The sequence below is a fragment of the Sphaeramia orbicularis genome, chromosome 22 (genome assembly GCF_902148855.1).
Source record: "Sphaeramia orbicularis chromosome 22, fSphaOr1.1, whole genome shotgun sequence".
NCBI classification, from domain to species: domain Eukaryota; kingdom Metazoa; phylum Chordata; class Actinopteri; order Kurtiformes; family Apogonidae; genus Sphaeramia; species Sphaeramia orbicularis.
In genome coordinates, this window is record NC_043978.1 from 1334510 (window position 1) to 1356151 (window position 21642).

Below are 21642 nucleotides of genomic sequence, written 5' to 3' on the forward strand. Positions count from 1 at the left end.
TTGTTGGACTAAAAACAGGAACTGTATGGTCAGAGTTGGATAGAATTGGAGATTTCCTGTTTTTATTTGGACAAATATTGCCTCAGGGAGCAGTCTGGGTGAGTTTATTTGTATTATTTAAACAAAAAAAAATCTAAGTTATTTTAAATCTGAACTAAGAAGTATTGATATGATATTGATATCTCTGTCAATAACAGTTAGAACTGAACCACTGGTACAATGTTGTTGGGGTTAGTCAAAGCTGTGGAACTCATTTTAGTTTGGGTTCCACATACACACCAATAGGATCTACAGTCGAATAATAACACATTTTCTTCTCAGTTTGACGTGAAAAAAAAAATTACATTATACCGATAAATAATGACAACTACATGTATTTGTCTTTGTTTTAGTGCAAAAAATAACATTAAATTATGAAAATATTTATATTTACAAACTATCCTGTCACAATAAAATGTGAATAACCTGAACAAATATGAACAACCTGAAATGTCTGAAGAAAATTCAGCACAATTTGAACTGTTTTCTGCCTGTTCTTCACTGTTTAGTGTCTTTGTAGATCTGATCCAGAATGCACATGGACACATGAGTGAGTGTGGGCCCTGAAAGACAGAGGACCAAACATACTTTTAGGACTGGAGATGTTGGCTCCCACATTTACTGTGGACAGTGTGGACAGTGTGGACAGTGGACAGCGGACAGTGTGGACAGTGGACAGTGGACAATGTGGACAGTGTGGACAGTGGAAAGTGTGGACAGTGTGGACAGTGGACAGTGTGGACAGTGGAAAGTGTGGACAGTGGAAAGTGTGGACAGTAGATAGTGGACAGTGTGGACAGTGGACAGTGGAAAGTGTGGACAGTGGACAGTGTGGACAGTGGACAGTGGACAATGTGGACAGTGTGGACAGTGGAAAGTGTGGACAGTGGAAAGTGTGGACAGTGTGGACAGTGGAAAGTGTGGACAGTAGATAGTGGACAGTGTGGACAGTGGAAAGTGTGGACAGTGGACAGTGTGGACAGTGGACAGTGGACAATGTGGACAGTGTGGACAGTGGAAAGTGTGGACAGTGGAAAGTGTGGACAGTGTGGACAGTGGAAAGTGTGGACAGTAGATAGTGGACAGTGTGGACAGTGGACAGTGGAAAGTGTGGACAGTGGACAGTGTGGACAGTGGACAGTGGGACCTGGTGGGTGGACCCATGCAGAGCCAGTGTGTGTTCCAGTGAAAGTGAAGGCTGTGACTGTCCCACCCATCAGTGAAGGAGGAGAGATAAAAAAAGAGTAAAGAAAAGGAAGAGGGGAAGTGACTGGAGTGTGTGGGAAGAGAGAGAGAGAGAGAGAGAGAGAGAGAGAGAGAGAGAGAGGAGGAGGGGCTTGGACAGCATGAGCCAGTGTGTGCAGCTTTACGCAGACAGACAGACAGACAGACAGACCTACAGACAGACCTACAGACAGACCTACAGACAGAACCACAGACCTACAGACAGACCGCAGCAGGACGCACTACTCCCACTCTGTCCTCTTTTTTGGCTCTTTTCGGAGTTCGTCGTGCCTCTGGGCTGACTCTTTTCCCTCTGCCTCCCTTTTCCTCTGCTCACAGTTGTCTTGTTCAGAAAACCAGGAGCATTTTCCTTTTCAGCTCCAGACTCAGTTGTTTTTCAGTCTGTCCAACTGCTGTGCGTAATTCCACTCCAACCCAGGATCAACGACATCATAACAACACGAGGAAAAACAAACAAACAAACAAACAACAACCACCAGCAGCAGCAGCAGCAGAAAAATGCGAGCCGTGCTGGATCTCCTGTGGCTGGTCCCGGTGCTGCAGATCCCCGGTGTCCTGTCCCTGTCCACACGTAAGTTCCACACGGATCCGTAAGTCGATGCGTAAAAGCCGCGGACTGGTAAAGGGAAGGGTCTGGGGGTGTGTGGGGGTGTGGGGGGTTGGAGCCGGGCCGTGGTGGGGGTGTGGGGGGTTGGAGCCGGGCCGTGGTGGGGGGGTGGGGGGTTGGAGCCGGGCCGTGGTGGGGGTGTGGGGGGTTGGAGCCGGGCCGTGGTGGGGGTGTGGGGGGTTGGAGCCGGGCCGTGGTGGGGGTGTGGGGGGTTGGAGCCGGGCCGTGGCTGCCTCTGCTCCGTACCCGTGCTGGGCTCAGAATGCTGGTGGTGTCACCCAGAGCTGTGAATGTAAACAGTGGGACATTCCCCTGCTCTGGTGGAACATCTGAACCAACACCAAGAACAGGACAGACGGACCCAGCACACACACACACACACACACACACACACACACACACACACACACACACACACATACACACACACACACACACACAACTGCACAACTAAGGATGGAACCATATGAAAAGTTCATATCACGGTTATTGTGACCAAAATTACCACAGTTCTCATTATTATCACGATATTGTTGAAATTGTGCTCAAAATGTTCAAAAAGTACTGATACACACACTGAAATAATTTAACCAAGTTGTATAAAAATAAAATTAAATAAAAAATAAATAAATAAAATAATTGGCACAATGTTCCTTCTGTGTCAGAAACATTCACATATTAACCCTTAGTGGTCTGAGTCTATTCTGTCTGTTTTTCAGTCCTTTTGATTTGGCCTTTATATACTATAGAAACAAATGTTTACTATACCCATGTTTGGATCTGTTTTTTCAGCACAACTTCATTTATATCATCTGTCTATTACTTGTTCACTTTAACCTGCTATAAAAACACAAAAGGACAGAAAACACACAAAATATATATAAAATCCGATTTGAAATATGTATATAATTTATTACATAAATAACACACAGATGTTTAATGAACCTTTTCAAGGACTTTAAAAGTGAATATTTGTTCCAAATATTAGGTATAGAAAATCAAAATTGTAATAAATTAAAACTATACTTAAATATTTGACATTAAAGCAGATCTTTACGCAGGGTTTTTCCCCTAAAAGTGCGCTAATCAAACACAGTTCTCATGAGAATTAGAATTTAAACGGTAATACTAACTGTCTGTGATTTTACCGCTGTTTATCCTTATACCAGTAATCGTTACATCCCTATCTACAACAGCATCACAGTCACACAGGGGGGTCAAACATAGGGTCCACAGACCAAAACCTTGGCCCCCGGTGAAGGGTCCGGTCTGGGCCAAGGTTCTAACAGTTTTGGATTTTTCATTCTAGTTTAGTTTTATTCAGTTTTGAATTTTTTTTTTTGTAATTCAGTTAGTTTTAATTGGTTTTTGGAGCAGGTTTGATCCTTTTTATTAGTTTTTGTTTTTTTCTTAATCACTGGTGTCAAACATGTGGACCAGGGGCCAAATCTGGCCCCGCCAAAAGGGTTCAATCTGGTCCCTGGGATGAATTTGTGAAATGCAAAAATTACAATGACGATATTAACAATCAAGGATGTTAATATCATTTTAGGTCAATTATATCTAAAAATGATCAAACCAGTAAAATACTACCATAATAACCTATAAAAAATGAAAACTGCAATTTTTTCTTCTTTGTTTTAGTGTAAAAAAAAAAAGTAAAATTACACAAATGTTTAGATTTACAGACTAGCCTTTGATAAAAAAAAAAAAAAAAGTGTATAACCTGAAATCTCTTAAGAGAAGTATGTGGAAGTTTAATAATATTCTTTCTGTAATTTAATGTTTTGTGTATTTGTATGTTTATGTTTATGCATTTGGCAGATGCTTTTTTCCAAAGCGACTTACAGGGGAAAACCAATTAAATCACTCAATCAATCAAATTTTATTTATATAGCGCCAGATCACAAAAAAGTTATCTCTTGACATTTTATATATAGAGTTTGACCAACTCTACCTCTACTCTAACCAGACTCTAAGTCAATTTACAGAAACCCAACAGAATCCTCCAGGAGCAAACACTTGTGACTGGTGACAGTGGAGGGAAAAAGTACCTTTAACAGCAGAAACCTGGAGCAGACCCAGACTCCTGGAGGATGGACGACTGACAGGACCAGCTGGGGTTAAAGAGAGAGAGTAGAGAAGGGGAAAAAGAGAGAGCGATAGAGATAGCGACTGGGGGAGAGGGGGAGAAGGGGGGAGTAGGGGGAGACACATGGAGGCGGTTGAGGATGAGTGAGTGATGATGATGAGGGCAGGGAAGAGGCCGGACCACCGCAGCAGGTCCAGAGATAATCCTGGAAGAATCTGTGATAATCCTGGGAAAAACCTTATTAGAATATTTAAAATGGAATGTTTGAAAGTGCTAGGACAGGAGGTGCTCTCGGAAGAGCTGGGTCTTCAGGAGCTTCTTGAAGATAGGCAGGGATGACTCTGTTCTTGTAGCACTTGGTAGAGCGTTCCACCAACGTGGAACGACCCATGAAAAGAGCCTGGATTGTCTTGTAATTTGTAGATCCACTGTGGTCTGTAAGTTGTGATGCATATGGAGAAATAATGAACTAAGGTGTAATATTTTTAACATTGCACTTATTTTACTTAAGAATTTTCAGGTTGCTCATATTTGTTCATGTTATGTTTAAGTACAATTTGTAGATGTAAACATTTTCATCATGGAGTTTTACTTTTTTCACTCAAAAGTTCTTATCCTATTATTTATATTATTTTGCTGGTCTGGCCCACTTTAGATCAGATTAGGCAGAATGTGGAACTGAACTAACATGAGTTTGACAGCCCTGTTCTAAATGCTTAGTGGTAGTTCAGTGGTCTCTTTTCTCTTCTTCTCTGTGCTCCTATTCAAATCAATCCCAGACAGGACTCTGCTGCTTTAGTCTCCATGTTTCCAGGTAGAGTGGGGACCAGAAGACGACTGGAAACCACAAGTGAACACAAGTGACGGAGCAAAAAGTGTCGTATGGAGACAGCACAGAAAAATGCTCGAGGAAAATAAATTGATTTCATATCAATCCAACACTGACAAAGACAAAAATGAAAGGAATTTTATCCATAATTTTTATCCGTTTTAGTTAGTTTTGTAAACACACAATACAGTTTCAGTTAGTTATCGTTTTTTTTCTTTTAATTATAGTTTTTATTTATTTCAGTCAACAAAAATGTTTTTACAATTGTAGTTTTTGTCATTTCGTTAGTTTTCGTTAACGATAATAACCTTGGTCTGGGCCCTGGGATGAGTTTGTAAAATACAGAAATGACACTGAAGACATTTTAGTTCAAGCATTAGGCATTAGGTCAGTCTGGAAGGGGGGGGTCGGACCAGGGAAAGACTAACTGCACACACTGGAAAACAGAAATATCTGACTGAGATAAACGGACTACAATGTGGAATATTTATCTGAAAGATCTTTTTTCTTTTTTTTTTTTTTTTTAATTCTTTGTTTATTTGGAAAAGCACATGTTACAAAACTTCCCTTACGGGCACAATTCAATTTCTACACGTCAAATGGAAAAATGCTTATCCAAGGTTTTTTGTCATAAATAGGACAAATAAAATAAAATAAAGAAAGACAGAAAAGTGGGCTGGAGGAGAGGGCTTGCCCCACTACTTCATCAATAAGATGAGACACTTTAAGGTGTGTATGTTTACATTAATCTAAACACAAATGTTTCACATATACAAGTATTCACATCACCGATGTGCTCATTTCACATGCATTACAAATTTAACATAGTTTGTCCATTTTGACCAAATAGTGAAAAAAGATTATTTTTGACCCTTAAAACAAAATGTCCACTTCTCCAGAATGTAAACGTCCTGTTCGATGTCGATCCATTCTTCTGTTGTGGGTGCTTCAGGCTTTAACCATTTTCTAGTGATAGTCTTTTTACTCGCTGCCAAAAGCGTTAACAACAGTTTTTTATCTTTCAGAGTCCAGTCCTCACATGAAATATCTCCTAAGTATAGGGTTTCACATGAAGGATCATTTTTTAGCTTTATTTTCTTATTCAGACTTAACCTTGTTCAGATTATTTGACTTGTTTCAAGTCTTTTCCACTGAGATATCACAAATAATTTAACCTCCTCAGACCCAGCTATGGGTTTTCTGTCCACATTTATGGACAAGAGTTTCACAACTTTATACAAAAAAAAGAAAGAAAACTGTCCACCACAAAGGACATTCCATAAAATTTTAGAAACTCCATCTGAAAAAACTGTTGCATCATGATGTTTCCAATATATGCACTGATTGAATAAAAAACAAAAACAGCTGGTACTTTGGTGACATTTCCTGGGTCTGAGGAGGTTAAACAATATTTCTAATCAAACCAGCTCCACTGTCGGTGGATGAGTATGGAGGACACAGGAACACATTTGGACTGGATTAGACAGCTTTACCTATAAATACATATGTATGGGGTCAGTACATCTGCATATGACTATAGAAAAAATTAAACTTACTATGAAGACTTAAAACCAGTATATTCTGTTTAAAATAAGAACTGTATCATTCTATAATCCTTAGATAATATTTTCTTGTTTTAGTAAAACTTGATAAGTGTAATTTTCTTACTGCACTGACAGATAATTTGACTTGAAATACACTGTAAAAAAAATAAATCTATAATTTAACAGAATTTTGACTGTTTATTTTACAGATTTTTCCAGTATTTTTAAGATACAGGAAAATATCAATGAAATTACAAAAAAAGACTGATTTTACATATCAAATGTAAAATAACATGAAAAAACTGTAACTGTGAATAACCATAAAATTTCCATTTTTTAAAAGAATTTTTTCTCACAGAAAAATACAGTTAAAATACATTTGCAAATGTATCATAAATAAATGTATCATCAAATGTATCATATGTATCATAAATATTTCTTTTCTATTTATGAGATTAAACTGTTAATTTAAAGTTTAATACTGTAAAAACAATAATAAAACGAAATAAAATTACTGACAATTAACCGTAGAAGAAGTATTTGTTCTGTCAGTTGAACCAGACTTGTTTATTAATTGACAAATATCTTGTGTAATTACAGGAGGTTTCACAACAAAAATGTTGACTAAATGTATTTTTGTGAATGTATAACATGTATAAGCACTGATAAACTGTCCAAATACAATTTTTATCAGTGGATTGGACAACTGAGTTTCATTGAAAATTATTTATATATACATTTATAGGTAATTTGATTGTTTTAATACATGTAAATATTCTTTATTAAACATTAAAAAGTCCCCCCCAAAAAACTGTATTTTAATTATGGAAAATTACCGTGTTTTTATGAGATGGTTATTTTCTGTTATTTAACAGTATTTTTTCGGCACCCCTGCTGCCGGAATGTTACAGTTTTTTTTTTTGTACTTTTTTTTTTTTTTTTTTTACAGTGTAAGCTATTTTAACTCTTTAAAACCTGACGCGTCATCGCTGACACACTGTGCACACGCATGTTGGATGGTTTTAACTCTTTTACTGTTTGTGAAAGAGTTAAAGTTTGTGAAACCTGAGATGTTGCACTTTCCAGGTTTTATTGGCTCATTAGGCTAATTGGACTCACGTCTGTAGAAGCCGGAGAAGAAGAAGCTGTTTCAGCAGAATTAGAACATGCAGTAAATTGTAAATGATGACTAGATTTGGCAAGATCTGGAAAAAAAGGGCTCTGGAAAAATGAGCAAAATGACTCACAGCATATTTTCTAACCTTTTTATAATCAGAATAAGAGAAAAAGTCCAGGCGGGTCATTTTAGGCTGAGGCTTTGAAGGGTAAACCCAATAATGAGTTTAGTTGTCTTAGTTTTGTTCAGGCCTTTTTTGCAGTGTAACCTAGATATACTGTTTTAGTGTCAAAAAAACATTTTATGAAAATATTTGCATTTACAAACTTTCCTTTCACAAAAAAATGTGACTAACCTGAACAAATATGAACAACCTGAAATGTTTTAACAGACTTCAGTACAGTTTGAAAAATGTTCTGCCTGTTACTAAATGTTCTGTGCTTTTTTAGATCCACTGGGATCTGTTAGTTGGATAAAAAGATGAGGCATAATATTGTTCAAATTGCACTTATTTTTGTCAAGAAATTTCAGGTTGTTCATGATATTCACATTTTTTTAAGGATGGTTTATAGATTAAATAGTTCATATTTTCCATAATGTAATTTTAGTTTTTCACCCTAAAATACAGAGACAGGTTTGGAGTTGACCTTGATTATAAGTTATGTTATTTTATTATTGTTATTATTATTATTTTATTCCTGCCCACTTGAGATCATTGGGCTGAATGTGTCCCTGAACTGAAATGACTCGGACATCCATGCATTAAAAGGACACCAGGGCTGGAATGGAGAATAAGTAAAACCAATAAGTCAAACTCACTTTAGTTCAGGTTCCACATTCAGTCCAATATGAGCTGAAGTGGGCCGGACCAGGACAATAACAGGCAGCAGAACCTGTAAATAATCCACAATTTTCTCTTTGTTTTAGTCTGAAAGTTACATTACTTTATGAAAATGTGAATAACCTGAACATCCATGTTCACCCTCAAATATGTTTTCCCCTTTAAGTCCCTTTGGAAAAAAGTGTAAATGTAAATCGGCTAAAATGTGCTTAGAGGTCTTATTTCTGTCTTTGTGCATAAGAAATCAATGTAAGTGAATCCAAAGGAATTTTGTGTTGGTAAATGACAGTTGTTCAAATGGACAGGATTTCAGTTCTGTTCAACATGTTGATGCTCATATGAACTATGTTTTCAGCTCCAAAATCAACCATTTCAGCACAATTAATGCTATATTTTCATGTCACAAATGGACAAGTTCTATTTGAACTGAACTGAGCTGAAAAACAAATCTTCTCTTCTTTTGGATTCCCCAGTTTTTCTTCCCAGATTCTCTCCTCCATATCACATGTTTTATTTGTACAGGTTCAGTCTGGAGTATGGTGCTGATCCATCCTGCTTCTGTTCCACCAATACATACATGAAGAATGGCACACAGCACTGTTTACATCAACACTTTTACAATAAGAAGCATTTTTAGACACAAAGAACAATTCTAGATTGTTCTTTCCTTTTCAGTCTGATGCTAAACTATCCAATAAATAATAGTGCTCCTAGTTTTTGCACAGGGATCATTAGTGTAAACGCTGACATGGCTGCAGAGCATCAGTATGATGGGATCCACAACAACCATGTCACATCCGTCCACTGACACATTTAGTGGTTTTGTGTCAGCTGGGATTGTTTTAGATCCACAATACCAACATTTATGAAGAAGAGCACAATTAGCAATAGGAAGTCTAGAAGTTTATTCCTAATAAAGTACTGGGACTGACCAGAGCATCATGGGTAATGTCACGTCCGTCCACCAGCAAAAGTTTTCACATACACGTGCTATTCCAAATCCAATATTTATGAAAATAGAGCTTCCACTGTCAGAGAATATCAGTAGTCTGTGCACAGATGTGTTAGCATTATTTACACACACTTCTATGCATCTCTTACAACTTTTTTTTGACAAAAATGGACACTCATTTGACCCCCTATGGAAATTTTAGCCAAAATATAAAAGTAAATGCAGTTTCCATAATATTGTGTCACAGCTCATTAGTAACTCCACCTCCAGACCACAGTTTGTCTACAAACACAGAACACATTTAGTAACAGGCAGAATATTGTTCAAATTGTGCTTATTTTCTTTTTGAAATGTCAGGTTTCTCATATTTGTTCAGGTTATTCACATTTTATTGTAACAGGACAGTTTGTGAATGGAAAGGTTTTCATAAAGTCTTTGTACTTTTTCACATTAGACCACGGACAACATTTGGAGCATTATTACTATATATGACTGTGTTGTTGTTGTGATCATTATTATTATTATTATTATTATTATTATTATTATTGTTAGCTCTCACTTTCTCTCTCTCTCTCTCTCTCTATCTCTTTCTCACTTTCACCCCCCCCCACCTTCTCTAATCAGTTTGTATTGCTTAGTTACTCTTTATGTTAATAATCTTTTCACTGTAATATGATGTTATTGTTTGTCATTCCTGTTTGCTGGAGGGCAAACATACTGGTCTGTCTGTGTATCTGTCTGTGCTCTATCAGTCACATTTCTATCATTATTTATTCCAAACCATGTCCTAATGTTTGTTCGTATTCTCTAGTTGACCTGATTAGTTTTTTCCAATATTTGGCCAAAGTTCAAACATGAATATTTCTAGAGCTGCAACCAATTAATCGACTCAAAGTGATCCAAAAAAAATCCTTCAGCCACAGTTCTCCTGAATCAAAGCTTTGTTTCCTTCATTTCTCTGCTGTTAAACATTGGTTCCACTGTTGTGTTTCACACGGACGCTTATTGTGATGCACAAAGAAGCTTCAATTCAGGAAAACTGCAATAGAATATTTCCTTTCAATCAATTTGAGTCGATTAATCGAATCGGGACTTTTTGTATTGACTTCAAGCACCTAATCGATTAATCGGTTGCAGCTCTAGATATTTCACCATAACTTTCATTCAAATCATCATATCCACTTCAAACCAAACCAAATTGTGGATTTTTCCGTTCTGCATCGGATGGAATGCATTATGATGTCATAAAGGTCATGCCCTCATTAGCGCCCCAGCGTAAATATGGGGGGGGGGGGGTAAACTCCGTTATCTGACATTTCAAATGGCTCTAATATCACCAATATTCATCTGATCAAACCAACATGTAACAGTAACATTTGTGTTCTAGTCCCTTCACGTACGACACATTTACAAACTATAGGTTGGATGACTTCTGGTTTCTATGGTAACATGTAAAATTTGATTATCGTTAATAACTTCCCTTCTGTTCGTTGTAGCAATTTCAAACTAATGCCAAATTACTGGAAATTCAATTCTCCATTCTGTCCATTACCTTAAATTATTTTCATTTAAAGTGACCAGGGCTCAAGCACCTACACTGTAAAAAAAACAAACAAAACAAAAACCCAACATAAATAAACAGTATTATTCCGGCAAGCAGGGGCGCCGGAAAAATACTGTTAAATGACAGAAAATAACCATCTCATAAAAATACGGTAATTTTCCATAATTAAAATACAATTTTTTGCCCTAACTTTACATGAGATTTTGCTTTTTTTTTTTTTTTTTTTTTAACTTTTTAATGTTTAATAAAGAATATTTTCAGCTATTAAAACAATCCAATTCCCTATATATATATATATATATATATGTATATATATATATATATATATATATATGTATATATATATATATATATAATTTTCAGTGAGACTCAGTTGTCCAATCCACTGATAAAAACTGTATTTGGACAGTTTATCAGTGCTTATACATGTTATACATTCAGAAAAATACATTTATTCAACATTTTTGTTGTGAAACCTCCTGTAATTACACAAGATATTTGTCAATTAACAAACAAGTCTGGTTCAACTGACAGAACTAATACTACTTTAACGGTTAATTGTCAGTAATTTTATCTCGTATTATTCTTTTTACAGTATTAAACTTTAAATGCACAGTTTAATCTCATAAATAGAAAAGAAATATTTGCAAAATTATGATACATTTGCAAATGTATTTGAACTGTACTTTTCTGTGAAAAAAGAAAAAAAATCTTAAAAAATTTAAATTTTTTGGTTATTCAGTTACATTTTTTTTTCATGTTATTTTCCATTTGACATGTAAAATCACAGTCTATTTTTGTCACTTCACTGATATTTTCCTGTATCTTGAAAATACCAGAAAAATCTGTAAAATAAACAGTGAAAATTCTGTTAAATTACAGATTTTTTTACAGTGTAATTTACATATTCACTAAACTGCTTCTGTGGTGAAAACTCAAACAGACATGGACGAACTTTGTATTATCGACTTACAGGAAGTCACATATGGTCTTTCATTTGGTACCAATTATGTTGACCTTCAATGACCTTGAAAGGTCAAAGTCAAGGTCATGATTTTCAAAATACCCAGTTTTGGACTGGAAATCCCTCAAATTTGCAGAAACCGGACTGGTCTGGGTCTGGTCCTGGTCCGGTCTGGGTCCAGTCTGTGGTGCCGCTCTGACAGCTGTGCTCACTGCTGTTCTGCTGAACTCTGTGGGTCTGGTCCTGGTCTGGGTCTGCTCTGGGTCCTCTCTGGGTCTGGTCCTGGTCTGGGTCCTCTCTGGGTCTGGTCCTGGTCCTTTCTGGGTCTGGTTCTGGTCCAGTCTGGGTCCACTCTGACAGCTGTGCTCACTGCAGTTCTGCTGAACTCTGTGGGTCTGGTCTGGGTCCTCTCTGGGTCTGGTCCTGGTCCTTTCTGGGTCTGGTCCTGGTCCAGTCTGGGTCCAGTCTGTGGTGCCGCTCTGACAGCTGTGCTCACTGCTGTTCTGCTGAACTCTGTGGGTCTGGTCCTGGTCTGGGTCTGCTCTGGGTCCTCTCTGGGTCTGGTCCTGGTCCTTTCTGGGTCTGGTTCTGGTCCAGTCTGGGTCCGCTCTGACAGCTGTGCTCACTGCAGTTCTGCTGAACTCTGTGGATCTGGTCCTGGTCTGGGTCTGGTCTGGGTCCTCTCTGGGTCTGGTCCTGGTCCTTTCTGGGTCTGGTTCTGGTCCAGTCTGGGTCCGCTCTGACAGCTGTGCTCACTGCAGTTCTGCTGAACTCTGTGGGTCTGCTCTGGGTCCTCTCTGGGTCTGGTCCTGGTCCTTTCTGGGTCTGGTTCTGGTCCAGTCTGGGTCCGCTCTGACAGCTGTGCTCACTGCAGTTCTGCTGAACTCTGTGGATCTGGTCCTGGTCTGGGTCTGCTCTGGGTCCTCTCTGGGTCTGGTCCTGGTCCTTTCTGGGTCTGGTTCTGGTCCAGTCTGGGTCCGCTCTGACAGCTGTGCTCACTGCAGTTCTGCTGAACTCTGTGGGTCTAGTCTGGGTCCTCTCTGGCTCTGGTCCTGGTCCTTTCTGGGTCTGGTTCTGGTCCAGTCTGGGTCCGCTCTGACAGCTGTGCTCACTGCAGTTCTGCTGAACTCTGTGGTTTATTCCCTGGGGGGTAAGGCCCGGCTCCCTGGAGGCAGAATTTCAACAACTCTGGGCCATAATTTGTTTAACACATGGAGGAGCATGGGGGTGGGGGGGTGGGGTGGGGGCTTTACAAACCGCAACGAAACAGTGACATCATTGGGTCGGGTTTTGGAGAATGTTAACGGCAGCTTAATGCACACTAACATAAATAAATCACAGTTGTGTGCGCTTCCCCGTTAAGTGGTGGATTAGTTTTTATGGTGAGGATCTGCTGGAGTTCGTCCTGTTTGAATAAAGGAAGGCCCAGGTCCAGGCCCAGGTCCAGGGGCTCAGCACAGACACCCCCCACCCACCCACACACACACACACTGTTTATTACAGGCAATAATTGCTCATTAGTCTTTTATTCACTGTAATAATGGGCGGGGCTTCCCGGTGCTCGCTGTGCCTCTTCAGACCTGGAATCCTTTGGTTCTTGGTCTGAGCTGAGGTACAGTTCACTGTATTTGAGCTCATAATCCCACCGAGTTTGGAGCATATAAATAAATATTTGTGTTGGAACTAGGGATGTAACGATTACCGGTATAACGATAAACTGCGGTAAAATTGCAGACGGTTAGTTTTACCATTTAAATTCCAATTCTCATGATAACTGTGTTTGATTACCACACTTTTCCAGAAAAAACCCTATGTACAGATCTGCTTTTATGTCAAATATTTGAGTATAGTTTGAATTTATTACAATTTTAATTTTCTATACCTAATATTTGGAACCGATATTCACTTTTAAAGTCTTTGAAAAGGTTCGTTAAACATCTGTGTGTTATTTATGCAATAAATTATATACATTTTTCAAATCGGATTTTATATATTTTTTGTGTTTTTTGTCCTTTTATGTTTTTATAGTAGGCTAAGTTGAAAAAAATAATAGACAGATGATACAGATGAAGTCGTGCTGAAAAACCAGATCCCAAACATGGGTATAGTAAACATTTGTTTCTATAGTATATAAAGGCCAAATCAGAAGGACTGAAAAACAGACAGAATAGACTCAGACCACTAAGGGTTAATATGTGAATGTTTCTGACACAGAAGGGACATTGTGCCAATTATTTTATTAGTTTTTTTTTTTAAACACAACTTGGTTAAATTATTTCAGTGTGAGTATCAGTACTTTTTGAACATTTTGAGCACAATTTCAATAATACCGCGATAATAATGATAACCGAGATAATTTTGGTCACAATAACCGTGACATGAACTTTTCCTATGGTTCCATCCTTAGTCAGAACCAAATCTGACTTTAGAGCAGGGCCGTCAAACTCATTTAGTTCGGGCAAGTTTGACCCCAAGTGGGCGGGGCCAGTAAAATATGAACATAATAATAGATAAATAATGTTTGTTTTAGAGCCAAAAAGGTCAAAAATGACATGATGAAAATGTTTACATCTATGAACTATCCTTTAAACAGTGTGAACAACATGGACAAACGGAAATTTCTTAAGAAAAATAAGTGCAATTTTATCAATGTTCTGCCTCAGTTTATTATTTCCACATGTTCATTACATCGTACAGATCCCAGTGGATCTACAAATACACAAGACAGGTAAAAACAGACTGAATATTGGTACAATTACACTTCTTAAGACATTTCAAGCTCATATTTATTCAGGTTATTCATGTTTTTTGAGAAATGATTGTTTTAGTGTAAATACATAAAAATGGTCTGAAAATGTTTACATTTACAAGGAAACAAATTTGTAGTTGTCATTTATATATATGTGTGTGTGTGTGTGTGTGTATATATATATATATATATATATATATATATATATATATATATATATATATATATATATATATATACCTTTTTTACACCTTTTATCGTATTACCGTGTTAAAAAATTATATTATTAAAATATATAATTTTTTTTAACACGATAAAAGGTGTTTTTTCTAAATCCCCTTTTATTCAGGGTTCATATGGTGCTTGAAATCCTTGAAAATACTTGATTTTCAATGTTGTGTTTTCAAAGTCTGTAAAGTGCTTGTAATTCTAACTCTGATGAGATTTATTTATTCATTTTTAATATTAACTCTGTCAGGTTAGCTGTCCAGCCAAAGCTCCTTCCAGAGGTGAAACATTTCTAAAATTAAACCTTTGTGTCCTCCGGTCAGTTCCAGGTGTTCTCAGGTCCACTCCAGGTCCAGTGGGATCTGAAAAACACCAAGCGTCTTCCCTTTTTTTGGATAAAACTCTGTGTTCTCCTTTAATTTCTAAACTTTTTGCTGTTATGAAACACACTTTTAGATGTTTATACACAGTGCTGGGAATAACGGCGTTAAAAATAATGGCGTTTCTAACGCTATTATTGTTTTCCAGTAATGGGTAATCTAATTAATTACTATTTGAAATGTTCCAACGCCATTACTGTTACTGGCAGTAAAATGTGGTGTGTTACTCTGCACTGATATCTAACAGCTGTTATCTGTCCTGACTCGCTCAGCCAGGCACCAGAGGTGTGACGTTCACGGACGAGTCGAGTCTTTTGAACGTTCAGTGAACGATAAGAACCGATTTGTTGTGAGCTGTTCGTTTACGAGCCCTTCTGATATTCACATTCCACACACTGGCTTCATGCTTCACCTGTGTGTCCATGAGTCTGAGCTGTCCACGCTGACGCACACCTGAACCACTAATGACATCTATGAGTTTGAGTTGTCCCAGCACACCACAGGCACCTGAACACAGCTAATTTAGGGGAGGAGGTATCAGCTAATTTAGGGGAGGAGTTATCAGGGAGGAGGGACTGAAAAAAGTGCAGATGTGGGATTAACTGGAGGAGCATCTTCTTCTATAAATGCAGATATGCACTTCTGTGGTGGAAAAGCCGGGCCCCGGTGGGCCCCAGCCTGGCCCCGGTGGCCCCAGCCGGGTCCCGGTGGACCCCAGCCGGGCCCTGGTGGACCCTGGTGGACCCCAGCCAAGCCCTGGTGGACCCTAGCCTCACCACGGTCCTGGTCTTCAGTACCTGTCTGCTGTTCTAGTCTATAGCTGGCCCATGAAACGCTCAAAAATCAGTTTCCTTTTACATATTGGAAGGTTTTTCAAAAAAGTAACACAATAATTACTTTCCCTGGTAACTAATTACATTCATGAAGGAGTAATTCCATTATTAATTCAATTACTTTTTTGGGAAAGTAACTCATAACTATAATTAATTACTTTTTAAAAGTAATTTGCCCAACACTGTTTATTCATAATACAATGAACATCATTGTGATAAAAGTGCTAAAATAATGCTTAGTGTGTGTTTTCCTGTGTTTGACTCCAGTGATGAGAGGCTGGACTGGAAACATTAGAGTGAGCCTTAAAGTGTTTGAACTGGGCTTTTGTAAATGTGTGTGAACCCTGTTTTCTGAGCCCAGTCCATGTATGTCTGACACACTGGGGGCTGGTTCTGCAGCTCTATCCACAGCTTTGTCCAAATCCTCCTGTCTGTGCCTGTCCCACTTTGATGGGACTTGGACAAGATAATCTCTCTTTTCTCTTACGACATGAAAATCTGTCTAAAACAGGAAGGGAACATCCGCCGCCGTCTCCTTTCAGATGGTGTTGCACGGCTCATTGTCACTCAGTGTTGCGTGACTGGTCCGTCTCGGCTCGTCCACGTCGGCCCCTCCGAACGTTCGTCTATTGTGGATCAGACACAGGAAAAGCAAAGGCTGCACGGATGAGTGAGGAGTAAACAGCCTTTAGAAACACAACAGTGTCCCACAGACCTTTGAAGACTGACAGCACCAAGAGAAAGGCTTCAAATCAACTCCTGCTTTTACTCAAACCAAAATTAATACTTTAAAAAGAACCCTTTATCCGAGGGAGCACCGCCAACAAACAACTTCCACCAGAAGAGGCGGAGCTGGAACCGACGACGGCCAATTAGGACCACAGAAGAAAATTAAAACACTGTCACTACGAGAATTAAGCCGTAAAATACCGAGATAAAACCCATAATTTAATGAGAATAAAGTCATAATATTACCAGAATACAGTTGTACCCACTGGTCTATCAGACCAGGTTCTACTTTCATTTGCGGTTTATGCACAAAGGCCAAATACTGAGACTATTAGCCCCGCCCACCAAATACTGAGACTATTAGCCCCGCCCACCAAATACTGAGCCTATTAGCCCCGCCCACCAAATACTGAGCCTATTAGCCCCGCCCACCAAACACTGAGCCTATTAGCCCCGCCCACCAAATACTGAGACTATTAGCCCCGCCCACCAAATACTGAGCCTATTAGCCCCGCCCACCAAACACTGAGCCTATTAGCCCCGCCCACCAAACACTGAGCCTATTAGCCCCGCCCACCAAATACTGAGACTATTAGCCCCGCCCACCATCAGCACTTTAGCATTAGTCGCCCGCTCCAACAGAAGTAAAAGTTGATGCTTCGTTTGCTGCGTTCGCTGGAACTGGAAACTGTCATCAACAAGGATTAAGGCTGAAGATTTATAAAATATTACTTTTTATCGCACTATTGAGGATTTATTTAAAACATTTTATGACTTTAATCTCATAGAAGTCCGACATTATTTTTTTTCCTTCTAATTATTAGTCATCACTACTTATTGAAAACACAAATCATCAGTCAGTCATTAAGCAGTTTATCTGTATCTTGTAAAAATTATGTGATCAACATGATTAGAGCTGCAGCTATCAACAATTTATGTAATGGATTTATCTTTCGATTATTTTCCTTGATTCAATTCAGCGATGATATGAACAGATGAAAAAAATAGCAAAAATGTGAAACAGACGTGTGTGAAAATGACAAATAATGTCCTTTATTCCAGAACCAACTGAAAGAACCACAAAAAGTATAAAAGTAAAAGGATATAGAAAAAATATAGATATCAATAAAAATAACCCCAATCCCACTAGTCTACAGTCTGTCTATAAATGTGTACAGATGTAAACTGGTCCAGTCCAGTCCAGTTCCAGATGTAAACTGGTCTAGTCCAGTCCAGTTCCAGATGTAAACTGGTCAAGTCCAGTCCAGTTCCAGATGTAAACTGGTCAAGTCCAGTCCAGTCCAGTTCCAGATGTAAACTGGTCCAGTCCAGTCCAGTTCCAGATGTAAACTGGTCCAGTCCAGTCCAGTCCAGTTCCAGATGTAAACTGGTCCAGTCCAGTCCAGTCCAGTTCCAGATGTAAACTGGTCCAGTCCAGTCCAGTTCCATCTGTACCCTGTAATCTGTCAGCTCAGTCTGAAACCCATTTGGATCCACCTGACGAACTGAGACCAGCTGAACATGGAACCAACATCCAACTGGGGTTGGGCCTGGACTCATGTGCGTCACAATAAGCATCCGTGTGAAACATAACAGTGGAACCAATGTTTAACAGCAGACACATGAAGGAAACCAAGGTTCCATTCAGGAAAAATGGAATGGAATAATTGTTTTAATCGATTTGAGTTGATTAATCAATTAATCGTTTCAGCTCTAGACACAATAATTTGAACATTCTCAACAACTTGAACAGTTGTATTTTGAAGGTGGAGGTTTTAAAACCAGTCTTTGTAGGTGTTCTGCCTCTCTCTGCACCTTTACTGTTTTTTTATGTCTTTAATTAATGATATGTACATGAAAAATTTAAAAAAAAAAGAAACATTATAATGGTGACTAAATTGCCCTTTAGTAACCCAACAAACACTTCATCAAGTATGGTGTGAAGGGAATGACAGTGTTGTGAACACAGATTTACTGATAAGGGCTTTATGTCTCCATGTGCGAACAGATTTCATCATCTGTGGAAGTGTTGGTGAAACCAAAGCGATCACTGTAGAAAATAAACCATCTGTTTGACAGACAACAGGAAAGTACGAGTATGGGTAGGAAAAGGTGGAATCAGAAAGACTACCTCACACATGCTATATGTGTCTTATTTTATCTTATCTTATCTTATCTTATCTTATCTTATCTTATCTTATCTTATCTTATCTTATCTTATCTTATCTTACAAAAGTGCAACACTGGTGACAGAATAGGATCTTACAGGAACTGTGTGGTGGGAAACTGGAGGTGGTTCAGTATTAGAGAAAGGCAGTTTTCAGTCTAAATTTGGCCATTTTTCCAAATAAAAAGACAAGATCACTTCATGTCGGCAACAAAATTGTATAAAACTTTGTATAAAGACACACATAAACTACGTACGTTCACACAGCAGGTCTAAATGCACTAATCTGATTTGTGTGTTGGTTCATATTCCACATTAAATGTGACTTCTATTAGCTTTGAGTCTGAACTGAATGTGACCCTGAAGTGACCCACATGCACTAAAGAGGTCCTGAAGAGACCCCCATGCACTAAAGAGGTCCTGATGGAATACCAGACCACGCAGACACACACTGTGTTTACAGAAGGAAATATGGTTTTCCTCTGCTCCGACCAACAACAGGGACGTTTGTCACATTTCAATGACGTAAAGGTTGAATAAATGCGACCTGGATGTTCAGACTGAAGTCACAATGAAAATATCAGATCTGGATCAAATTTAGGACCACATATGAAAGTGGTCTGGGTCAGATTAGTGCTGTTCAGACTGTTTGTAACAGATCAGATCCAGGAGCCGGAGCCTTAGAGACAGAGTTTCACTGAGAGCTGGAGATGCTTTGACATGTGTCCAGCACTCTCATGTCCTCTCGTCCTTTTTGTAAAAACATGCCTGTGGTTTAAATGTTGTCAGAGGCTCCGCCCACATCCAGCAGGTCAGACTCATCCTGAAACAGTGCTTCAGCTTCTCCAAACAAATAATATTTTACAAGCTCATTTCCTTCACTCTTCATGTCACCAAGAGACAATAAACAGCAGTAATTGTGTTTCTAACTGTAGTGTTTGAAGTTCGGGGCTTTAACACCCTGGTTCAAAGGCCAGTGTTCACTCCTCAACAAGAAAAACACTCACATGCACTGTAAAAAAAAAACAACTATAAAATAACCTGTAATATTCCAGCAGCAGGGCCCCCCAAAAATACTGTAAAATAAGGGAAAATAACCATCTCATAAAAATACAGTAATTTTCCATAATTAAAATGCAGTTTTTTGCCCTGACTTTACATGAGATTTTGCTTTTTTTTTTTTTTACTTTTTAATGTTTAATAAAGAATATTTTCATGTATTAAAACTATCCAATTCCCTATAAATATATATATAAATAATTTTCAGTGAGACTCAGTTGTCCAATCCACTGATAAAAACTGTATTTGGACAGTTTATCAGTGCTTATACATGTTATACATTCACAAAAATGCATTTATTCAACATTTTTGTTGTGAAACCTCCTGTAATTACACAAGATATTTGTCAATTAACAAACAAGTCTGGTTCAACTGACAGAACTAATACTTCTGTTACCGTTAATTGTCAGTAATTTTATCTCGTTGTATTATTCTTTTTACAGCATTAAACTTTAAATGAACAGTTTAATCTCATAAATAGAAAAGAAATATTTGTGAAATTATGATACATTTGGAAATGTATTTTAACTGTATTTTTCTTAGAAAAAAAATTGTTTAAAAAAAATGGAAATTTTGTGGTTATTCACAGTTACAGTTTTTTCATGTTATTTTACATTTGACATGTAAAATCACAGTCTGTTCTTGTCATTTCATTGATATTTTCCTGTATCTTAAAAATACTGGAAAAATCTGTAAAATAAACAGTGAAAATTCTGTTAAATTACAGATGTTTTTTTTACAGTGTGTGTTGTTCTTCAGCTGGATTAGTGCATTATTAAGTGTTAAACCCAGGCCTGTTTATTTCACTCAGATCTAGTGTCTAAAATCCCCAGCCTGTGCGTTTGTGTTTGTTTGTCCTGCTCCGCACACATGTGTAAAGCTCATAATATTAATGCGGGTGTGGAGTTACACTCACATTAAGGTGTTCAAAGGCAGCTCGTCCATAAAGGACCACACAGGGCTTTCATTGGCGGCGGCTGCAGCTGCATCCATGTGGATTTGGCCTCAGGCTCAGGTTTGGAAAGCTCTGACAATGTGCTGATGCTTTCACTCACTCGCTGCTTAATAGGAATCATGTCCGTTCCATGTTTTCACTGGGATGGCTCTACTTAGGTGGGCAGCATTTTAGAAAAAAAACCCAGTACGGAGGAAATAAACCTCTTCTCATTTCTTCTCTAGTAAATAATAATCATTGATGAACTGTAAATTTATTCATCTTTATTTGATTGACACTGAGCCTGTTTACATGACCATAAAAATCCAATAACTGGGATTAGGGATGCAACGATTGGAAAATTTCATATCACAGTTATTGTGACCAAAATTATCACGGTTATCATTATTATCGTTGTATTATTGAAATTGTGCTCAAAATGTTCAAAAAGTACTGATACACACACTGAAATAATTTAACCAAGTTGTATTTTGAAAAAACAAACAAACAAAAAAAACCAAATAAAATAACTGGCACAATGTCCCTTCTGTGTCAGAAACATTCCAATATTAACCCTTAGTGGTCTGAGTCTATTTTTGTCCATTTTTCAGTCCTTTTGATTTGGCCTTTATATACTATATAAACAAATGTTTACTATACCCATGTTTGGATCTGTTTTTTCAGCACAACTTCATCTATCTCATCTGTCTATTATTTTTTCACTTTAATCTACTATAAAAACACAGAAGGACAGAAAACACAAAAACAT

At 38.1% G+C, this 21642-nt stretch overlaps 1 protein-coding gene across 4 annotated transcripts in view; it reads left to right on the forward strand.

The window, feature by feature from the left end:
- Positions 1–1436: 1436 nt before the first annotated feature.
- Positions 1437–21642, forward strand: part of crlf1a (cytokine receptor-like factor 1a) — an 88032-nt gene continuing 67826 nt past the window's right edge. For all 4 annotated transcript variants that reach the window (XM_030127571.1, XM_030127572.1, XM_030127568.1 and 1 more), the window contains exon 1: positions 1437–1855. In XM_030127571.1, coding sequence (XP_029983431.1) covers positions 1783–1855 — 73 coding nt within the window. In that variant the 5' untranslated portion in view covers positions 1437–1782. The remainder of the gene's footprint in view (positions 1856–21642) is intronic.